Genomic DNA, 17,516 nt, shown 5'->3' on the forward strand with positions numbered 1-17,516 from the left:
ATTTCCATTTCCATGATTCTTTTACACGCTAATATTCTCCAAGCCCATGGAAAGGTCTAGATGGCCTGCACTATGGTAGTATTTCACTCTAGGCTGTCTCTGCTGCTGCTAAGTCGCTTCAGTCATATCCAACTCTGTGCAACCCCATAGATGGCAGTCCACCAGGTTCTACTAAGGCATTAAACAATGGTAGATCTTTTAAATTCACCGTGAAATCAAAGGACATCCCCTCAAGAAGAAATGATTAGCACCTTCATGACTTCAAAAGGAGATGTTTTAGACCTTTGCATGTGACTAGTAGTGGTAGTTATTAGAGTTCAAAGTAATGGATTTAATGGTATTATTTGTTGTTATTTTTGTTCAGTTGCTAAGTCATGTCCGACTCTTTGCAACCCCATGGACTGCAGCACACAAGGCTCCCCTGTTCTTCACTATCTCCCAGAATTTGCTTAGATTAATGTCCTTTGAGTTCATAATGCTATCTAACCATTTCATCTTCTGTCGTCCCCTTCTCCTCTCGCCTTCAAACTTTCCAGTATCAGGGTCTTTTCCAATGAGTCAGCTCTTTGCATCAGGTGGCCAAAGTATAAGTTTCATTACATACAGTTTGGTTTCTTGGAGTCTTCTTGTATTGATAGCAACATCACAGCTGTAATTACATCACCATTCTCTTAGCCCTTTTGAACCCATGTCCTGCTAGTTATAAAGGCTGTCAATTCATATCTTTTGGGAATTGTTGCCTAGAGGAGAACTGTTCTTCATCAGGCGCTGAATTTCCCACACTTGTGGAACACCTTTCCCTGCTGACCCACTGAAGTGAAAAACTAGGAGTAATGATGAAATCTAATTCTCCCCCCTGTAGAAGCGGCATGAGCTGGGTCAGCAAAGCTAGTCCCTGCAGATGGCTTTAAAATACCTCTGTGATTTGATCTCCTTGCGTTTCTCTAAGTGCCTATCACTGTCATCCTTAACCACTCTGACAAGATTCCAAGGTGAGAACAGCCCAAATGAACAATGCATTTGTGATGCCTCCCAGGGATGGTGCTTATTAAATGAATTCGGCAGTGAACCAAGTCTGACTTGTGAGCTACAAGGCAGGTTATCACATTGACGTGAAGATCATTCCATATATTTTTTAATCCGTTCAAATGCTCTGTTATCTCTCTGCTGCCCAGCATAATTTATGTGAAACAATATAAACTTGCAAGTTAATGATGTCGGATTTGTATTTTCAAATGTGCAGGGAGTCACTTGGTTTCATTCCTTTGTTTGGATTGCAGCTTGTTTTCTCAGAACAACTAGAGAATGTTTATGAAGTGTGTGCGTGGAGGGCGGGGAAGGAAGGGAATAAAAATGCATTGCTTTCGGGCAGCACATCTGTTTTAGGGACCCTGTTGGATCTGCACATTAAACATTGTCACAACTTACAGCATGTCCTGAAATTGCCTTCTACTCAGTTGTTCATACCAAACTCAAAATATTACAGTTAAATGGGTTTCACTGTTTTGAGTTAGTTTCCTCTTTTCATGAGCGGCAGGATATTTTTCTTCTCTATGAGAAAGCATGCGAACGATGCCTAACCGGTGGTAACTCATTATTTTATTTTATGTTTTCAAACAGATGGGCAGTATCAGGTTGCTCAAGCCTTCCCACAGACAGAAGAGGAGGTGGAGGTGGACACGCATGCATTCAGCCACCGGTGGAAAAGAAACTTGGATTCTCTCAAGGCCGTAGATTCGAACCGAGCCAGCCTGGGCCAAGACTCCCCGGAGCCCAGAGGCTTCACAGACCTGATCCTGGACGATGGGCAGGACAACACCACCCAGATTGAGGTGGGTCAATAATCTGGGTGATTGAGATGGATTAATGAGTATGCTTCTTGGAAGGCACATTATATTGTCTCTTTGGCTCAATTTGTAACGTTTGGACCTCTTTGCAGGGATCAGTTTAATTCATTAATTAATAATTGATTAATGATAACAACAAAATCACAATCTATAACAATAATTATGTGTTATACAATTTGTTGATATTCAGGAACTCAATGACAAATATTATTATTATAATAATTTAATTAAATAATTAGTTAATATAAATAAATAGCTAAGCCATTTAATCATCCACAGATTCACTTACTCAAGAAACAGACAAACAAGGGCTTGGTGTGGTGATAACAGTGAGGGGAGAAAATAAAGCTCCTCCACGCTGGGAGATCAGTATGTCAGAGGGTCAGAAAGTCTAGCTGCCATAGCCAAGTGATATGCACAGAAGTATGTACAGGCCAGTGTGGCTTAGAGGAGGGGTATCACCTGCTAGCAATTGGGGGATGGACTGCTGGCAAAGAGGCTTAGGAGTGGGCATTTAAGCTCAGGCTCAACTGATTGAGAGGAGCTCAGTAGGCTGATAATCTGTTAATAGTAAAAGAAGATTGCTGGCAGAATGAATTACACCTGCAAAGGCTGACTGTCAGGATGACAGGCATGGAGTCTCATATGGTAACCAAGCAGCTGTCCCAGTTTACCTGGGACTGAGGGGATTCCTGGGATGTAGGACTTCCAGTGCTTAAAAGGGGGAAGTTCTGGGCAAGCTAGTATGGTTGGTTACTTTGTTCAGTTCAGTTCAGTTCAGTTGCTCAGTCGTGTCCAACTCTTTGTGACCCCATGAAATGCAGTATGCCAGGCCTCCCTGTCCATCACCAACTTCCAGAGTCCACCCAAACCCATGTCCATTGTGTCGGTAATGCCATCCAACCATCTCATCCTCTGTCATCCCCTTCTCCTCCTGCCCTCAATCTTTCCCAGCATCAGGGTCCTTTCAAATGAGTCAACTCGCCACATCAGGTGGGCAAACTATTGGAGTTTCAGCTTCAACATCAGTGCCCCCAGTGAACACCCAGGACTGATCTCCTTTAGGATGGACTTGTTGGATCTCCTCGCAGTCCAGGGGACTCTCAAGAGTTTTCTCCAACACCACAGTTTAAAAGCATCACTTCTTCTGTGCTCAGCTTTCTTTATCGTCCAACTCTCACATCCATACATGGCTACTAGAAACACCATAGCCTTGACTAGACAGACCTTTGTTGGCAAAGTAATGTCTCTGCTTCTTAATATGCTGTCTAGGTTGGTCACAACTTTTCCTCCAAGGAGTAAGCGTCTTTTAATTTCATGGCTGCAGTCACCATCTGCAGTGATTTTGGAGCCCCCAGAATAAAGTCTGACACTATTTCCTCATCTATTTCCCATGAAGTGATGGGACCGGATGCCATGATCTTCGTTTTCTGAATGTTGAGTTTTAAGCCAACTTTTCACTCTCTTCTTTCACTGTCATCAAGAGGCTCTTAAGTTCTTCTTCACTTTCTGCCACGAGGGTGGTGTCACCTGCATATCTGAAGTTATTGATTTTTCTCTCCACAATCTTAATTCCAGCTTTTGCATCTTCCAGCCCAGTGTTTCTCATGATGGACTCTGCATAGAAGTTAAATAAGCAGGGTGACAATATACAGCCTTGATGTACTCCTTTTCCTATTTGGAACCAGTCTGTTGTTCCATGTCCAGTTCTAACTGTTGCTTCCTGACCTGCATATAGGTTTCTCAACAGGCAGGTTAGGTGCTCTGGTATTCCCATCTCTTTCAGAATCTTCCACAGTTTATTGTGATCCACACAGTCAAAGGCTTTGGCGTAGTCAATAAAGCAGAAATAGATGTTTTTCTGGAACTCTCTTACTTTTTCATGATCCAGCAGATGTTGGCAATTTGATCTCTGGTTCCTCTGCCTTTTCTAAAACCAGCTTGAGCATCTGGAAGTTCATGGTTCACGTATTACTGAAGCCTGGCTTGGAGAATTTTGACCATTACTTTACTAGCGTGTGAGATGAGTGCAATTGTGTGGTAGTTTGAGCGTTCTTTGGCATTATCTTTCTTTGGGATTGGAATGAAAACTGACTTTTCCAGTCCTGTGGCCACTGCTGAGTTTTCCAAATTTGCTGGCATATTGAGTGCAGCACTTTCACAACATCATCTTTCAGGATTTGAAATAGCTCCACTGTAATTCCATCCCCTTCACTAGCTTTGTTCGTAGTGATGCTTCCTAAGGCCCACTTGACTTCACATTCCAGGATGTCCGGCTGTAGGTGAGTGTGAGTGATCACACCTTCATGATTATCTGGGTCGTGAAGATCTTTTTTGTACAGTTCTGTGTATTCTTGCCACTTCTTCTTAATATCTTCTGCTTCTGTTAGGTCCAGACCATTTCTGTCCTTTATTGAGCCCATCTTTGCATGAAATGTTCCCGTGGTATCTCTAATTTCTTGAAGAGATCTGTAGTCTTTCCCATTCTATTGTTTTCCTCTATTTCTTTGCCTTGATCACTGAGGAAGGCTTTCTTATCTCTCCTTGCTATTCTTTGGAACTCTGTATTCAAATGGGTATATCTTTCCTTTTCTCCTTTGCTTTTCATTTCTCTTCTTTTCACAGCTATTTGTAAGGCCTCCCCAGACAGCCATTTTGTTTTTTTGCATTTCTTTTCCATGGGGATGGTCTTGATCCCTGTCTCCTGTACAATGTCATGAACCTCATTCCATAGTTCATCAGGCACTCTGTCTATCAGATCTAGTCCCTTAAATCTATTTCTCACTTACACTATATAGTCATAGGGGATTTGATTTAGGTCATATCTGAATGGTCTGGTGGTTTTCTCCACTTTCTTCAATTTAAGTCTGAATTTGGCAATAAAGAGCTTGTGATCTGAGCCACAGTCAGCTCCCAGTCTTGTTTTTGTGACTGTATAGAGCTTCTCCATCTTTGGCTGCAAAGGATATAATCAATCTGATTTCAGTGTTGACCATCTGGTGCTATCCATGTGTAGAGTCTTCTCTTGTGTTGTTGGAAGAGGGTGTTTGCTATGACCAGTGCATTCTCTTGGCAGAACTCTGTTAGCTTTTGCCCTGCTTCATTCTGTACTCAAGGCCAAATTTGCCTGTTACTCCAGGTGTTTCTTGACTTCCTACTTTTGCATTCCAGTCCCAAATAATGAAAAGGATATCTTTTTTGGTTACTCTGTTACTGTATGTAATTCTCTATGATAATTAGAGCCATGAAGTGGTAAAGAAAAGGATGGTTGCAGGTAGGCTTGGTGAGTATGGAAGGCTGCTGAAGGCACATTCCAGGCAGATTTTGGGGTTGCCCAGAGGCCTCAAGGGAGGTTTTGCATTGCTTATGTTCCCACTGTTGTTGTCATTCAGTCGCTAAGTCATGTCTGACTCTTCCTGACCCAATGGACTGCAACACGCCAGGCTTCCCCATCCTTCACCATCTCCCTGAACCTGTTCAAACTCATGTCCATTGAGTTCATGACGCCATCCAACCATCTCATCTTACTGCCCTCTTTCTCCTTCCTTCAGTCTTTCCCAGCATCAGGATCTTTTCCAATGAGTCGACTCTTCACATCAGGTGGCCAGAGTATTGGAACTTCAACTTCAGCATCAGTCCTTCTAATGAATATTCAGGGTTGATTTCCTTTAAGATTGACTGGTTTGATCTCCTTGCAGTCCAAGGCACTCTCAAGAGTCGTCTTCAGCACCACGGTTCAAAAGCATCTAGGTTTCCATGGTCCTTTGCATTGCAAATGGTAAAATATGATCTTGTTAGTACACTAGACATAACAAAAAGAAACAAATGACTCTTATGGAAATAAGCGAAAACCACTGGAATGAGAAGAGAACTGTTTGTTCAGTTTGTTACAACAAGGGAGTGAGCCTTCATCACTGGCCTTCAGAAGAGACTCAAAGAAGGCAGGAGAGTGGGAAGGCTTCTCAGTTTAAAAAAAGAAGAGCTTCAGCTATGCTCTGACTGGAGGTGGTTGGCACAGAGAAGCCAGAGTTGGGCTAGTCAGAAGCCAAGAATCTTGTGGGATTGGTCTGGGGGATGTTTGGCTTTCCATGGTTGGTCCAGAGTTGGGCAGAGTAACAACAAAAAAAGAAAAACCATCAGTTGTCAATAAAGTCCTGCCCATTCTGGACCAATTGCTTCCAGGATTGAGTTTTGGCTCCTGGACTAGTTGCTTTAGAAGTTGATGTCAGACTTCTGTTTTTATCCATGTTGTGGACACTGTCCGTTTGTATATTCTCTCCATCTGAAGTTTTAGTTCCTACCATCTTCTAGGTAATGCGTTTATGTTTTAAAGAACCACGCAGCATTCTTTTTGGTGCCCGAAATACTCATTATTTAGGAAGAGAACTCAACTTCATGAAGCAGATGTGACATAGTTCTGCAGATAGTAACAAGGCTTTGTTTTGTTCCCTCAGGGTGAGAGCAATCTTCAGATCTGAAGCATAGGCTATTGGGATTCTGTGGATGTGAGAGGCCCAGAGATTTTCAAAACCCTTCTCCATCGCCTTAGCTAGTGTGTGACTTTTGCCCCAAGTCAGCTCCTTAACAGGCAACAGAGGATGTGCCATTAGCAGAAGTTATACAGTACTTCCAAGAGGCTATTCCGACTCCTGCAGAGTGTCTGCTATTTTGTCAACAATGTAGTTAGAGCAACTCAGAGTGGGCAACGCAGTTCTTCTCTGACCTGCTCTTTGGCCAGGGTGCAGCAGAAAGCAAGGAGAGCAGAACAGAAACAGAGCTGTTTACTCTCTGCCTAGAACTAAGCTAGTAACCTGTAGAGATTAAAAGAGGAGAACACGGACTCCTAAACTCTGTGGTCTCCATGCAGGATGCTGAATCTTTCTTACCATTTATCAAACAGAAAAGTCCTTCTGCTCAGAGATGTATGAAGACTTCTCAAAATTAGTCCTAGTCGTTAGTATTGTCATGATTTTATTTTTCAGCCACTTTTTCTCTTTTCCTATCTTAATAGAGGGAGACCACATAATGTCAGAGATTCTGAACCTGTAAAAAGGAGGAAGGGTGATGGAGGGAGCTATTTGCTGAGTACTCTCTTGGTGCTGAGACCTGCCAGGTGCCCCATGGAATCATCTCACCTGGCCCTCTCATCAACCTGGCCGGACTTGCATCCCCAGGTTCACTGGCTGATCTTAGTGATTTACATGAGGGGACTTTCTTATTTTAGTGTTTTTCTTCAGATTTAGGTTTAGTATTTTTCTTAAGTATTTTCTTTAGTATTTTTCTTTTAAGTATTTTTCTTTAGTATTTTTCTTGGGAGCTGCCCAGCTCACAAGACAGCCTTACTACTTGACTTCCTCTAACATAAGGGGTGATTTCTTTGGATAGTGGCAGCACCTGAATATCAATAGAGTAACTCTGGGGTTTCAAACTGTTTGGAAGAGGACTTTTCTTGAAGCTAGATTTCATAACAAGAGGACTGCTTTTGAGTTGGTTTCTGTGGGGTTCTTGGGATAGACTGAGATTATTGGGGATCTAAAGCTCCATAAGTCACTCCTTGGCACCACCACTAGTTCTGGAAGCAAAAGCCTACATCTGAAACTTCTCAGCAAAGTTTATTTATCCTGGCCCTCGAAGTAGTATTTTTGAACGCTGTTGCACCCCTTTGGGGGCTGGGGGCGGAATACTTTTGCCTGATTGAGTTAAACGGGAATAAGAAAGAAAGGAACCAAATGGTTAGAGAGTGGCTGCTCTGCCCTGGGCATTGTGACAAGATCTTTCTTATCTTTTAGGAATAAGCATTTTGATTTATGTTGCTTAATACAAGCAATGAGCATGAGAGACTCTGTATGCTTTTTCTTTTTAAAAGCTTCCAAAGTCGATGTCAGGAATCAGAATTATTTTGCCTAAGAGCCCTGACTGTAGCAGCGGCTGTTAAAATAATACGTATCCCAGTGAGATTTAAGGCACCCAGAATGGCATTCATGTGCATGTTCTCCCCAACTTCTGCCACCGTCTAGACTTTATATCCCACTTTCACTGTACAAGACAGAAAACAAAAGACAATAGTATATTTACTCTTTTGGCACAGGCTCATTCTGAAATAAACAAAGGCTGTTATTCTCTTAAATTGGTGACAGTATTTTTTCTGGCTCTGCATGAGAACAGATAATGAAGGGATTATAAACCTTAGTATCCCAGTTAAAGAATGCTTCCAATGGAAGTTTCGTTGTTGTTGTCATCATTTCTTTTTTTTTTTTTACATTCTTTTCATGAAGATATAAAGATGTTTTGAAGCTATTTGTATTGATTGCTTGGTGAATAAGTGGGGACTCAGTAGTTGACAAGCGCCCCTGTTGATCTGGATGTTTATTTACACGAGACCTTTCTTCTTGTATCTTCTCTGTTCATGTGGACGTGTGACCATGTGGACGTATAGCCACTTGAACAGAGGGGATCCAAAAAGAAGCATATCTTACCTGGGCAGATCGAAAGAAGCATACTTCCTTCTGATTAGCGGGTATTTAAAGCAGTCACTAGCATGCTTTTTGTAATTACTTTGGGAACATAAGGGCTTCAGGTACTTCCAGGTGAGACTGAATTCCATTCATGATTTGGCCTTGTTTGAGCAGTCCTCAGTGAATTCCATGCCCCCAGGGACACATGCATGGATGAGCAACACATGGACCTTCTCCTTCCTGCTGACTGCCCTTCTGTTTTCTGGGGCAGAGCCCTTACAGCATTGAGGGGGCCTTATAAGAAAGAGGGGGCTTAAGCAGTGTTTGGTGAGAATGGCCAGTCTTTATAGAGCTAAGGTTCTCGGGCTTCTTCCTGTGTGATACTGTTGGTAACTTACAGTTCGTCACTTTACAGAAATCGGTCACAAATTCCTTTCTAATTCAAGGAAGCAAATATGTGGTTCTTACCACTTTTTTCACATGCAGTGTTTGGAACTTCATATTCCTTCTCTTGGGACAATGAATATTTTTCTGAAAAGGCTTGTCAAGCGTGATTTTGTTTTTGGCTTTGATTCCGTATTGCCTGGATGACTTGAAGAAGGGAAGATTAAAAATAGAATTTATGGATCATATAAGTGCAACTCCATGATCCAGACTGACTGATACACTGTGAACTTGACCAGCACCTCTCCGGTGATGCAGATATGGCCAAACCATAGGCCACACCTGGCCTTGCAAGGAGTTAGAGCACAGAGCAGATTTAGCTGTTGGTTTTGAGGATGTAAATTTCTGAAAAATCCTAGATTAAACTGCACTGACTACTAACAATATCGCTCGTGGATTTTCCATTCTTATACCAAATTAAAAATTGCAGGCACATCTAGCAATTGTGTCACCTCTGTTTACATTAAAGCTTATCTTTAAGGAAAGTATCCTGGAGAATGGTTAGCAAATATGCCCTATGTTGTTGTTTAGTCACTAAGTCGTGTCTGACTCTTTGCAACCCCACGGACTGTAGCCCGCCAGGCTTCTCTGTCCGTGGGATTTCCCAGGCAAGAATACAGGAGTGGGTTGCCATTTCCTTCTCCAGGGGATCTTCCCCACCCAGGATAAAACCCACATCTCCTGCTTTGCAGGCGTGTTTATTTATTTTTACCACTAAGCCACATGGGAAGCCCCAAAATGTGCTGTAGTTGTAGCTAAAAACTAGAAATCAAAGACTTCCCTGGTAATTCAATGGCTAAGGCCCCGAGCTCCTAATTCCAGGTACCTGGGTTCTATCCCTTGTCAGGGAACTAGATCCCATATGCCACACGTAAGAGTTCACATGCCACAAGATTCTGGGTGCTGCAACTGAGACCAGGCACAGTCAAATAAATAAATATTTTAAAAATATATATAGATCAACTGTTTTTCCCCAAATGCGTATATAAAAGCTCTTTTTTTGATCATCTGCTGTGGCACATTGCCAATTGTATCTGTATCATATTGTCACAAATTCTGTATTTCTTTAAAAAGCTAGCAGTTGCTAATTGCTACACACAGGTTATTGTATGCATTCTAATATTTTATTGTAGTTCATAACTAGATACTTTGTTTGCCAAGAAGTCACTGGCAAATCCTTGATCTAAAAGAGAGTGTGATTGCTTTAATGGCATTTTACAAAGCAAAGGCAAATTTCATAATGTCTCATGTGGGCATAATCTCCTTGGTATGTTTGCAGGACAGAGAATGCATCAGAATATTCTTAGATAATGAAATTCTACTGTTTGTGTGTCTCAAGGCTAGATATGCTTTCTTAATTTCAGAGATCTGACAATAACAGTTCTAAATAGAAATATCAGGTAGAAGTAATAAGACACATCATCCCATTTCACAGAAATAATGGAAATTTGCAAAATACTGCTATGCTGATTCTGCCTCAGGCCACTGTTCTGCTTAGGGAACTCATGGAAGACAGTCCTTATAGATGAGAAGGATGTGATTATAATACAGATTTGTGACATTTTTCAAAAGAAAGAAAAGTCTCACCTGATACTGGAAATTTCTGTTACTATGCTTATTATGAATGTGAAAAGCTGGTGTAGATTTTTTAATGAAGCATTTCCATCTCAGGGGAATCTTAAACTTGCAGAGGTATCTCTCTGTGGTTGCAGAATCAGAAAGCTGTGCAAAGGGAATATTAAGATAAATCCTGAAGAAGCACACTTCTCTGACTCAAGAGTGAATTGAAATTTCCTAAATGCATGGGGATGTCAGATCAGCTTCCACAAAATATGAGAAAGAAAGTTTTGTGAGGGCCTCTGATTAAAAAGGAGCAGAAATACTGCCTAAATTAATCGGTACCCAGAGGAAGACCCTTATTCTGTAGAGAGCCAGGATTAGTGTAGAGACAAGTTAACGTCTGAACCCAGTCATGGAGAGAGAGTTAGAAGGAAGCCAGGTATCAAGGTATTTCTTGCCAGAGAGTTTTGCACAGATAAGCAGGGACAGGATTCCAAAGTTCCTTATATACTGTGTGTCTTAGTCTGTTCCGGTTTCTACAACAGAAATACCACAGACTGGATGACTTAACAGACTTTTGTTTCTCACACTGCAGGCTGGAAGTCCAAAATCAAGGAGCTGGCAGATTTGGTGTCTGATGAGACCCCACTTTCTGATTCATAGAAGGGGCTCTCTTTCTGCTGTGTCTTCCCATGGCTAAAGGCGCTAGAAGCCTCTTCAGGGATCTCTTTTATAAGGGCACTAATCCCACTGATGAAGGCTTCACCCTCATGACCTAGTCACCTCCTAAAGGTCCCTCCTAATACCATGGCATTAGGGGTTAGGTATCAACATGTGAATTTTGGAGAAACACAACTGTTCAGTTCATATCACTATGCTAAGGTGTTTGGGATTTATCAGGAAGGTACTTGGAAGCTACTGAAAGGTTTTAAATAGGGAAAAGTGAGACTGTATTGGTACTCCAAAAATATTACTATGGGGGGCTGAGAGAGAAGTAGATCTGAAAACACAAATCTAAGGAATGGAAAGATGATTAAATTTAGATGAGAATTACTGTGAAGTAAAGTGAAATAGTAGTTAGAGGAATGCTGCTAATGAGCATATGAATTTCAGGAATATTTAGATTTCTAATCAATAACATATATTAACCACTATGATCAAGTTTATACCCAAACTTCTGGTGTCTGCTTGATTTTGAGGGCAATTACAGATCCTGGTCATTTCCTTCCCTGGCAGGATGGCCAGCTACAACCTTGACAGCACCTATCTCATATGGTTTGGGAACTGGACTCATGTCTTCAACTCTGTATTGCCAAAGGTTATGCGAACTGACAACAAAATCTGTTTCACTTCCTTTTTTGGGGGAAATTGTCGAAAACACACAGTTTCAAACTTATGATTTAATCCCATTCATTTTCTTTTAGCATCTTGATGATGACTTTCAGTTTTCAAGGAAGAAAATCCACTGAAAATAGTAAATCAGGCAGAACTTATCTGCAATTATTGCTCACCCTCTAAAAAGATAATGAGGATTAAAATAGAGTGTCATATATCTTGCTCAATTATAGATTATTCTGAGCTTGACATGTCAGCTCTTTATTGAAACAAAAATGGAAAAAGATCCATAACTTTCCTTCAAAGATTTCCATAAAGAATAATGGAATTATCTCTATGATGCTTCACTGTTAGTTAATTGAGTTTGCTTACAGTAAGAGCATGTAAATAGTCTTTAGAAAGATATATACAGGTTGTAAAATTTCAGCTGACTCTTCACCAATACTTTGGCCACCTGATGCAAAGAACTGACTCGTCTGAAAAGACCCTGATGCTGGGAAAAATTGAAAGTGGAAGGAGAAGGGGACGACAGAGGATGAGATGGTTGGGTGGCATCACCGACTCAATGGACATGAGTTTGAGTAAACTCTGGGAATTGGTGATGGACAGGGAAGCCTGACATGCTGCAGTCCATGGTGTTGCAGTCAGACATGACTGAACTGAACTGAAAATTAAGCATGTTATAGTCGTATGATTTATTTTTAGAACAAGAATTTTATTTTGGAATAATATTCTTACATTCTCCATACATGAAGAGAAATATCATATTTAACCTCCCCTCACCAGGACCCTGAGATTAATAGAATCCTGTTCCGAGTTTCTCCAACCTCACTTTCCTAGCTATTCATGAGGACTGTATCATATCATCTACCTTCTTCACATTAATTAGGATAGGGATAGGGAACTTCTAATACAGGAAACAGCAGGTTAACAAGTTGAATTTCTGTCTTGTCATCTTGCAATCTTCTTTTTTGTCTTTCCTTAGGTTAACTTCCAACAGGATGTTTAAAATATGCTTTCATGAAAATTATTATTATTTTCATTACAAGATTATAGTACACCTCAATGTTATCAGTCTATATCATTTATCTAGCTGATTTTTTTAAAAATCATGCTGAATGATTAATTGTTTGATAGTCCAGAATGTGTCCAGTCTTTGTACGTTGAGGAAGGGGCTACGGTAAAGGAACGAGTGATCGCTAAGGAGGGACTGGGAATTGGTAGCAGAAAAGCCAGTAGAGTCCTCTGGTCCCCTGCATCTCATGGAGGGGTGTCTGCCAGTGGACAGTGGCTCAGGAGGGCTGTGTCCTGTGTCCTGTTTAGGACAAATCTAAAAGGAGCACTGTAGAGGGGAAATACACACTTTTGGATCAAGTGCCAAGCAGCCCAGACTGACCCACCGATGATTTAGAAATGCCCGTACCTTGGGCTGGTTTTGCCAGATTCCATGCAGAGTTGGGTTCAGGCTCAGTCCTTTTCCTTGCTGGGTACATAGCTCATCTTCTCAGCTATCTAGTTTCTCGGCAACAAAGAGACAGCTTTGGGGGTCATTCACTGGCAGCCTATTCTCTATTAATGGATTATGCCTTAAGGATTAGTCTTTGATGTGACTCTTTCAGAAGCAGAATAATATAAGTAATTGTAGCTCAGTGAAAATCACTCAATCATGTCTGACTCTTTGCGACCCCATCAACTGTAGCCTACCAGGCTCCTCTGTCCATGGAGTTCTTCAGGCAAGAACACTGGAGTAAGTAGCCATTCCCATCTCCAGGGTATCTTCCCAAACCAGGGATAGAACCCAGGTCTCTCACATTTCAGGCAGATTCTTTACTGTCTGAGTCACAAGGGATGCCCAAGAATACTGGAATGGGCAGCCTATCTCTTCTGTAGCAGATCTTCCCAACCCAGGAATCAAACCTGAGACTCCTGCATTGCAGGTGGATTCTTTATCAGCTGAACTACCAGGGAAGCCCTTAATTGTAGCTCAAAGGCTCAATAAGTCTGGATTGATACAGGTATGCCCATAACATGATTTTTATTACTACATCTGGAAGAGTATTGAGGCCACTACTTAATCACCTGAAGATTTTTGGCATAGTGAATCTGCCAGTGTTATTAAGTAAAATTAACTTATTTAATTTTAGAAATACTAATACCAACTGAGCTCTCTAAATCCCACCAAGTCTTTGCCATTTATTTTATCTAACAAATTAATGTGCACTCTGCAGTTTAGTACCAATGCTTTGGAAAAATAAAGACAAAGTCTCTGATAAACAATGATGATCTGGCATTTTGTATGGCACCCAGAAGTTTCTATGAATCTTTGTCAAAGATGTCTCATGGGTCTTTGCCAAATATTGTGACTTAGATGGAGATGTTATTAGGTCTCCACATAAGTGGGCCATTGCTTATATAGGAAGTATTTAAAATTTTCTGCTTTAAACTTACAGTATGATAAAGTATATAGTTTTATTCTTAAACAATGATGTAGAATATATTTTGCCAAGTGTTCAGGGTACTTTTATCTCACCTTGTATAGTTCTGAAGCAGTTTTAAGGTAGATAAAATGAAAGTGTGTTAGTTGCTTAGTTCTGTCTGACTCTTTGCAACCCCATGTAGCCCACCAGAATCCTCTGTCCATGAAATTCTCCAGGCAAGAATACTGAAGTAGGTAGCTGTTCCCTTCTCCAGGGGATCTTCCCAACTCAGGAATCAAACCAGGGTCTTCTGCATTGCAGGCAGATTCTTTACCATTTGAGCCACCAGAGAAGTCCAATGTAGATAAAGTCTCTCTATAAAAAAGCACTCATATGCATATTTATATTCTCTGTTTTTTGCATTTGCTGTAAAGACATTTTCCAACATGTTGCTCTGTACTCTATTCAGGAAGGCATCAACTATCCAAAGGTCTTTTTAAGAAGGGGTGGTTAACATTCGGAATGAACAGAGAATGCCTTAATTTTCTTTTTGTGTGTCCAAAGGAAAACCTTTCTGTTCATGCCCCAGCAATGCATAGATGTCTGAATCTGTCTAGAAACGAGAAAAGAATTGAACTCTGCAGCCCTTGGGAACAGTTGTTTTGAGCTATTTTCTGATGGTATTTCAAGCCTGAGCTATTAAACTGAAAAAATAGTTTGGAATCCATGGCACTGAATTGAATGAACAGATTAAATACTGCTGAAACTATTTCTCTTTTACAAGTAATTCTTTGCTCTTTTTGTAAACTTCATAATTTATGTGATCTCTAGCTTAAAAAGCAAAGCTATGGAAAACACTAACATTCACCTTTTAGACAGTATCTCTAGCTATCATCTATCTGGCTATATAATTCTATATTCACAATGCTGATCCCACTTGTGGCCAAAGGAATTTGAATGAAAAACTAGGAAGCAAATTTTTTACTGTTTAAACATTTCTCTTAGTCACAGCCCCTTTTATTAAAGAAGTCTTTTAGATATTTGCCAAACTAAAAATATTTCTTCGTCTGATAGGATTTTTCCAGTTAAATACAGTATTGCCTACCTTTTGCTTTCATGAATTCTACTCTATAAATTTTTGTAATTTTCAAAGTTAAATATTATGATTTATGATCATCAGATTTTTTTTTATGAGAACATTTTAGGTTATAATATTGTCCAATTTTCTTAATTTATAGTGCTTTGCCCAGTATTCATATTTGAGTGCAAATCTTTACTAGTTCTGTCATATAAAACTAATATAGAGCAAAAGATGATTTAAAATTGTAGTTTCTGAAAATGTTTACAGGGAACACTAAAAAATGTCTCTAAGGAACTCAAAACAGTTTATTTATTCATTGTAAATAGTGTTATAGATGATGTTATCTTAAAAATCAAGTATCTTAAAAAACAGATTGTTATCTTAAAAAACAATCATTTTTCTCCTTATTGAACAAAGAATGACTTGTCAATTTTCGCTGTCCATTGAGCAATCAGATTATTTTTACAAGAAGCAGATTAATCTTTTATTATTTTATTTTATTATTTATTTGTTAATCATTTATTTTATTTTTACAAAGAAGGAGATCAATCTTTACCAGAGTAGAAGGATGTCATATTCAGATGGGAAAGGTGTAATTCAAAGAGTAAGGAAACAACTTTATGAATAAATACAGAAACGTGCAGGCCAAAATAAGTATTCGTTGGAAAATTTTCTCACATTACTGATTTGACCTGGTGATAAGAAATTTATCCTCTAAAGTTAAAAATTTTAGACAAATCTTTGTATTGCCACTGTTCCTCAGAAACTCTGTGGAAAGTAATATTTTCTACCATAAACCTAAGGAAATAAAATGATCAGTTCATTGAAAAGCCCCCCTTCTTTCCTTCTGCCAAAAGTCCAGCCAATGTGACTGTATTTAGGCAAAAGACTTTACGAAGAAAACAGCTGCAGTTCAGTTACTTATTGCTCCACAAAGAACTTAAATAGAAATCAAAATCACTTTTGCCACGATGGTTAAAATGTTATTTTGCCTCATCGAATAGGTTTGCCACGGTCTGAGCAGATTTCAAATGTATTTGATATGCTTTATTCAGGCAGTTTAGTTGCTGAAACATCATAACTGCCACTTGAAGGATTTTTTTTTTTTTTGAAATTTCACTTTGTAAAGGTGTATTTCTAACTTCGTTCTTAAAAAGAGAATGGTGACATTTTCTGCATTTAAATCATTTGCATCAAAGGACAAAAGAAAAAATAACTCTGCATTTTAATTTCCGAAAGAAAAATGTTTAAATATCTTCAAAGGAAACTTTTTTTTTCAGTTGGTGATTACTTCTGAATGCAAATTAGAATAAGTGGTAAATGACTGTTCTTCCTGATTTTCTATTGACTTTGTAAGAGTTGGTAATACAGACGCTGGTAAGAGAAAATGATTTCCAACTTTGAAACACTCCCTGAAACAAAGCTAGAAGCCAGTTGACAGCACTGAAGCAGAATCTGGGACAAACATTAATTTCTCCCTTTTGCTCCTTTTCATTCTAGCAGTGCTTTCCACCAGTGATCTTCCATCTGCCCAGTAGCCTCTGTACCAAAGTATCTTGGTCTTCCTTTGGGCTGAAGTTGCAAAATTAAAAACCAAAGAATTTGGCATTGTAGGTAGTGGTTTTAAAAATCCTTTTGTGTAGGCAAGGTTGCTATAAACTACAGATTTTTTTTTCAAAGCCTGTAAATTGAAGTTTTAGTCATTTGTAAATGTATGTGTTATCTATATATGTTTGGGTGTGTATGCTTTTTGTATGTCTGTGGACATATACATGTGTCTACATTATTCATAATCATTGTAAATAAAAATTACCTCTGTCGGGGAAAATAAACAGTGGCTGGATAGCCCCTTCTACATTATACTTAGACACTTATTTCTCTGAGCAAAAACCAGTAATTTTTTTTTTTAATGAAGACAATAAAAATTAAACAGCAACCTGGAAGACATGGCTAAGGTTCCCTTTGCTTCAGTGAATGGCTTAAGCTTTGAATATGTTCTTTAGATTATGGTTCTGGAAGGGAAGGACGAGACACAGTGAAGGAAATCAAAGCATAATGGGCTTTTTGAAATAATGGGAATCAGAAATTATGAAAACTGGAAGGGAGATGTGACCACGAGCTCAAGACAGTGGGGCAGCTAGGGTTCTCCAGTCCTGTCTTCCTTCGCTGGGCCCCTTTCAGCACATGCACACAAAGCCCTGCTTCACCTGGTTCTGTTTCAATCTCTGTGGCCCCTCTTCTCCCTTGGGGCAAATTTGCCCTTCCTCTCAACCAAGAAGAAGCCAGGCTTTCTCTTGATTGGAAGCTCATGTTACCACTAACAACTTCTATAGTCTGAAGTCATTATCCTGTCTCTCTGTTCCTGCAAGTTCCTATG

At 39.8% G+C, this 17,516-nt stretch overlaps 1 protein-coding gene across 1 annotated transcript in view; it reads left to right on the plus strand.

Annotated features, from left to right (window-relative positions):
• Window positions 1–17,516, plus strand: part of PLXDC2 (plexin domain containing 2) — a 431,731-nt gene that overhangs the window by 176,348 nt on the left and 237,867 nt on the right. The window contains exon 2 of the mRNA XM_068987428.1: window positions 1,621–1,832. Within this exon, the coding sequence (XP_068843529.1) occupies window positions 1,621–1,832 (212 nt within the window). The remainder of the gene's footprint in view (window positions 1–1,620; window positions 1,833–17,516) is intronic.

The sequence above is a fragment of the Capricornis sumatraensis genome, chromosome 15, assembly GCF_032405125.1.
Source record: "Capricornis sumatraensis isolate serow.1 chromosome 15, serow.2, whole genome shotgun sequence".
Classification (NCBI taxonomy): domain Eukaryota; kingdom Metazoa; phylum Chordata; class Mammalia; order Artiodactyla; family Bovidae; genus Capricornis; species Capricornis sumatraensis.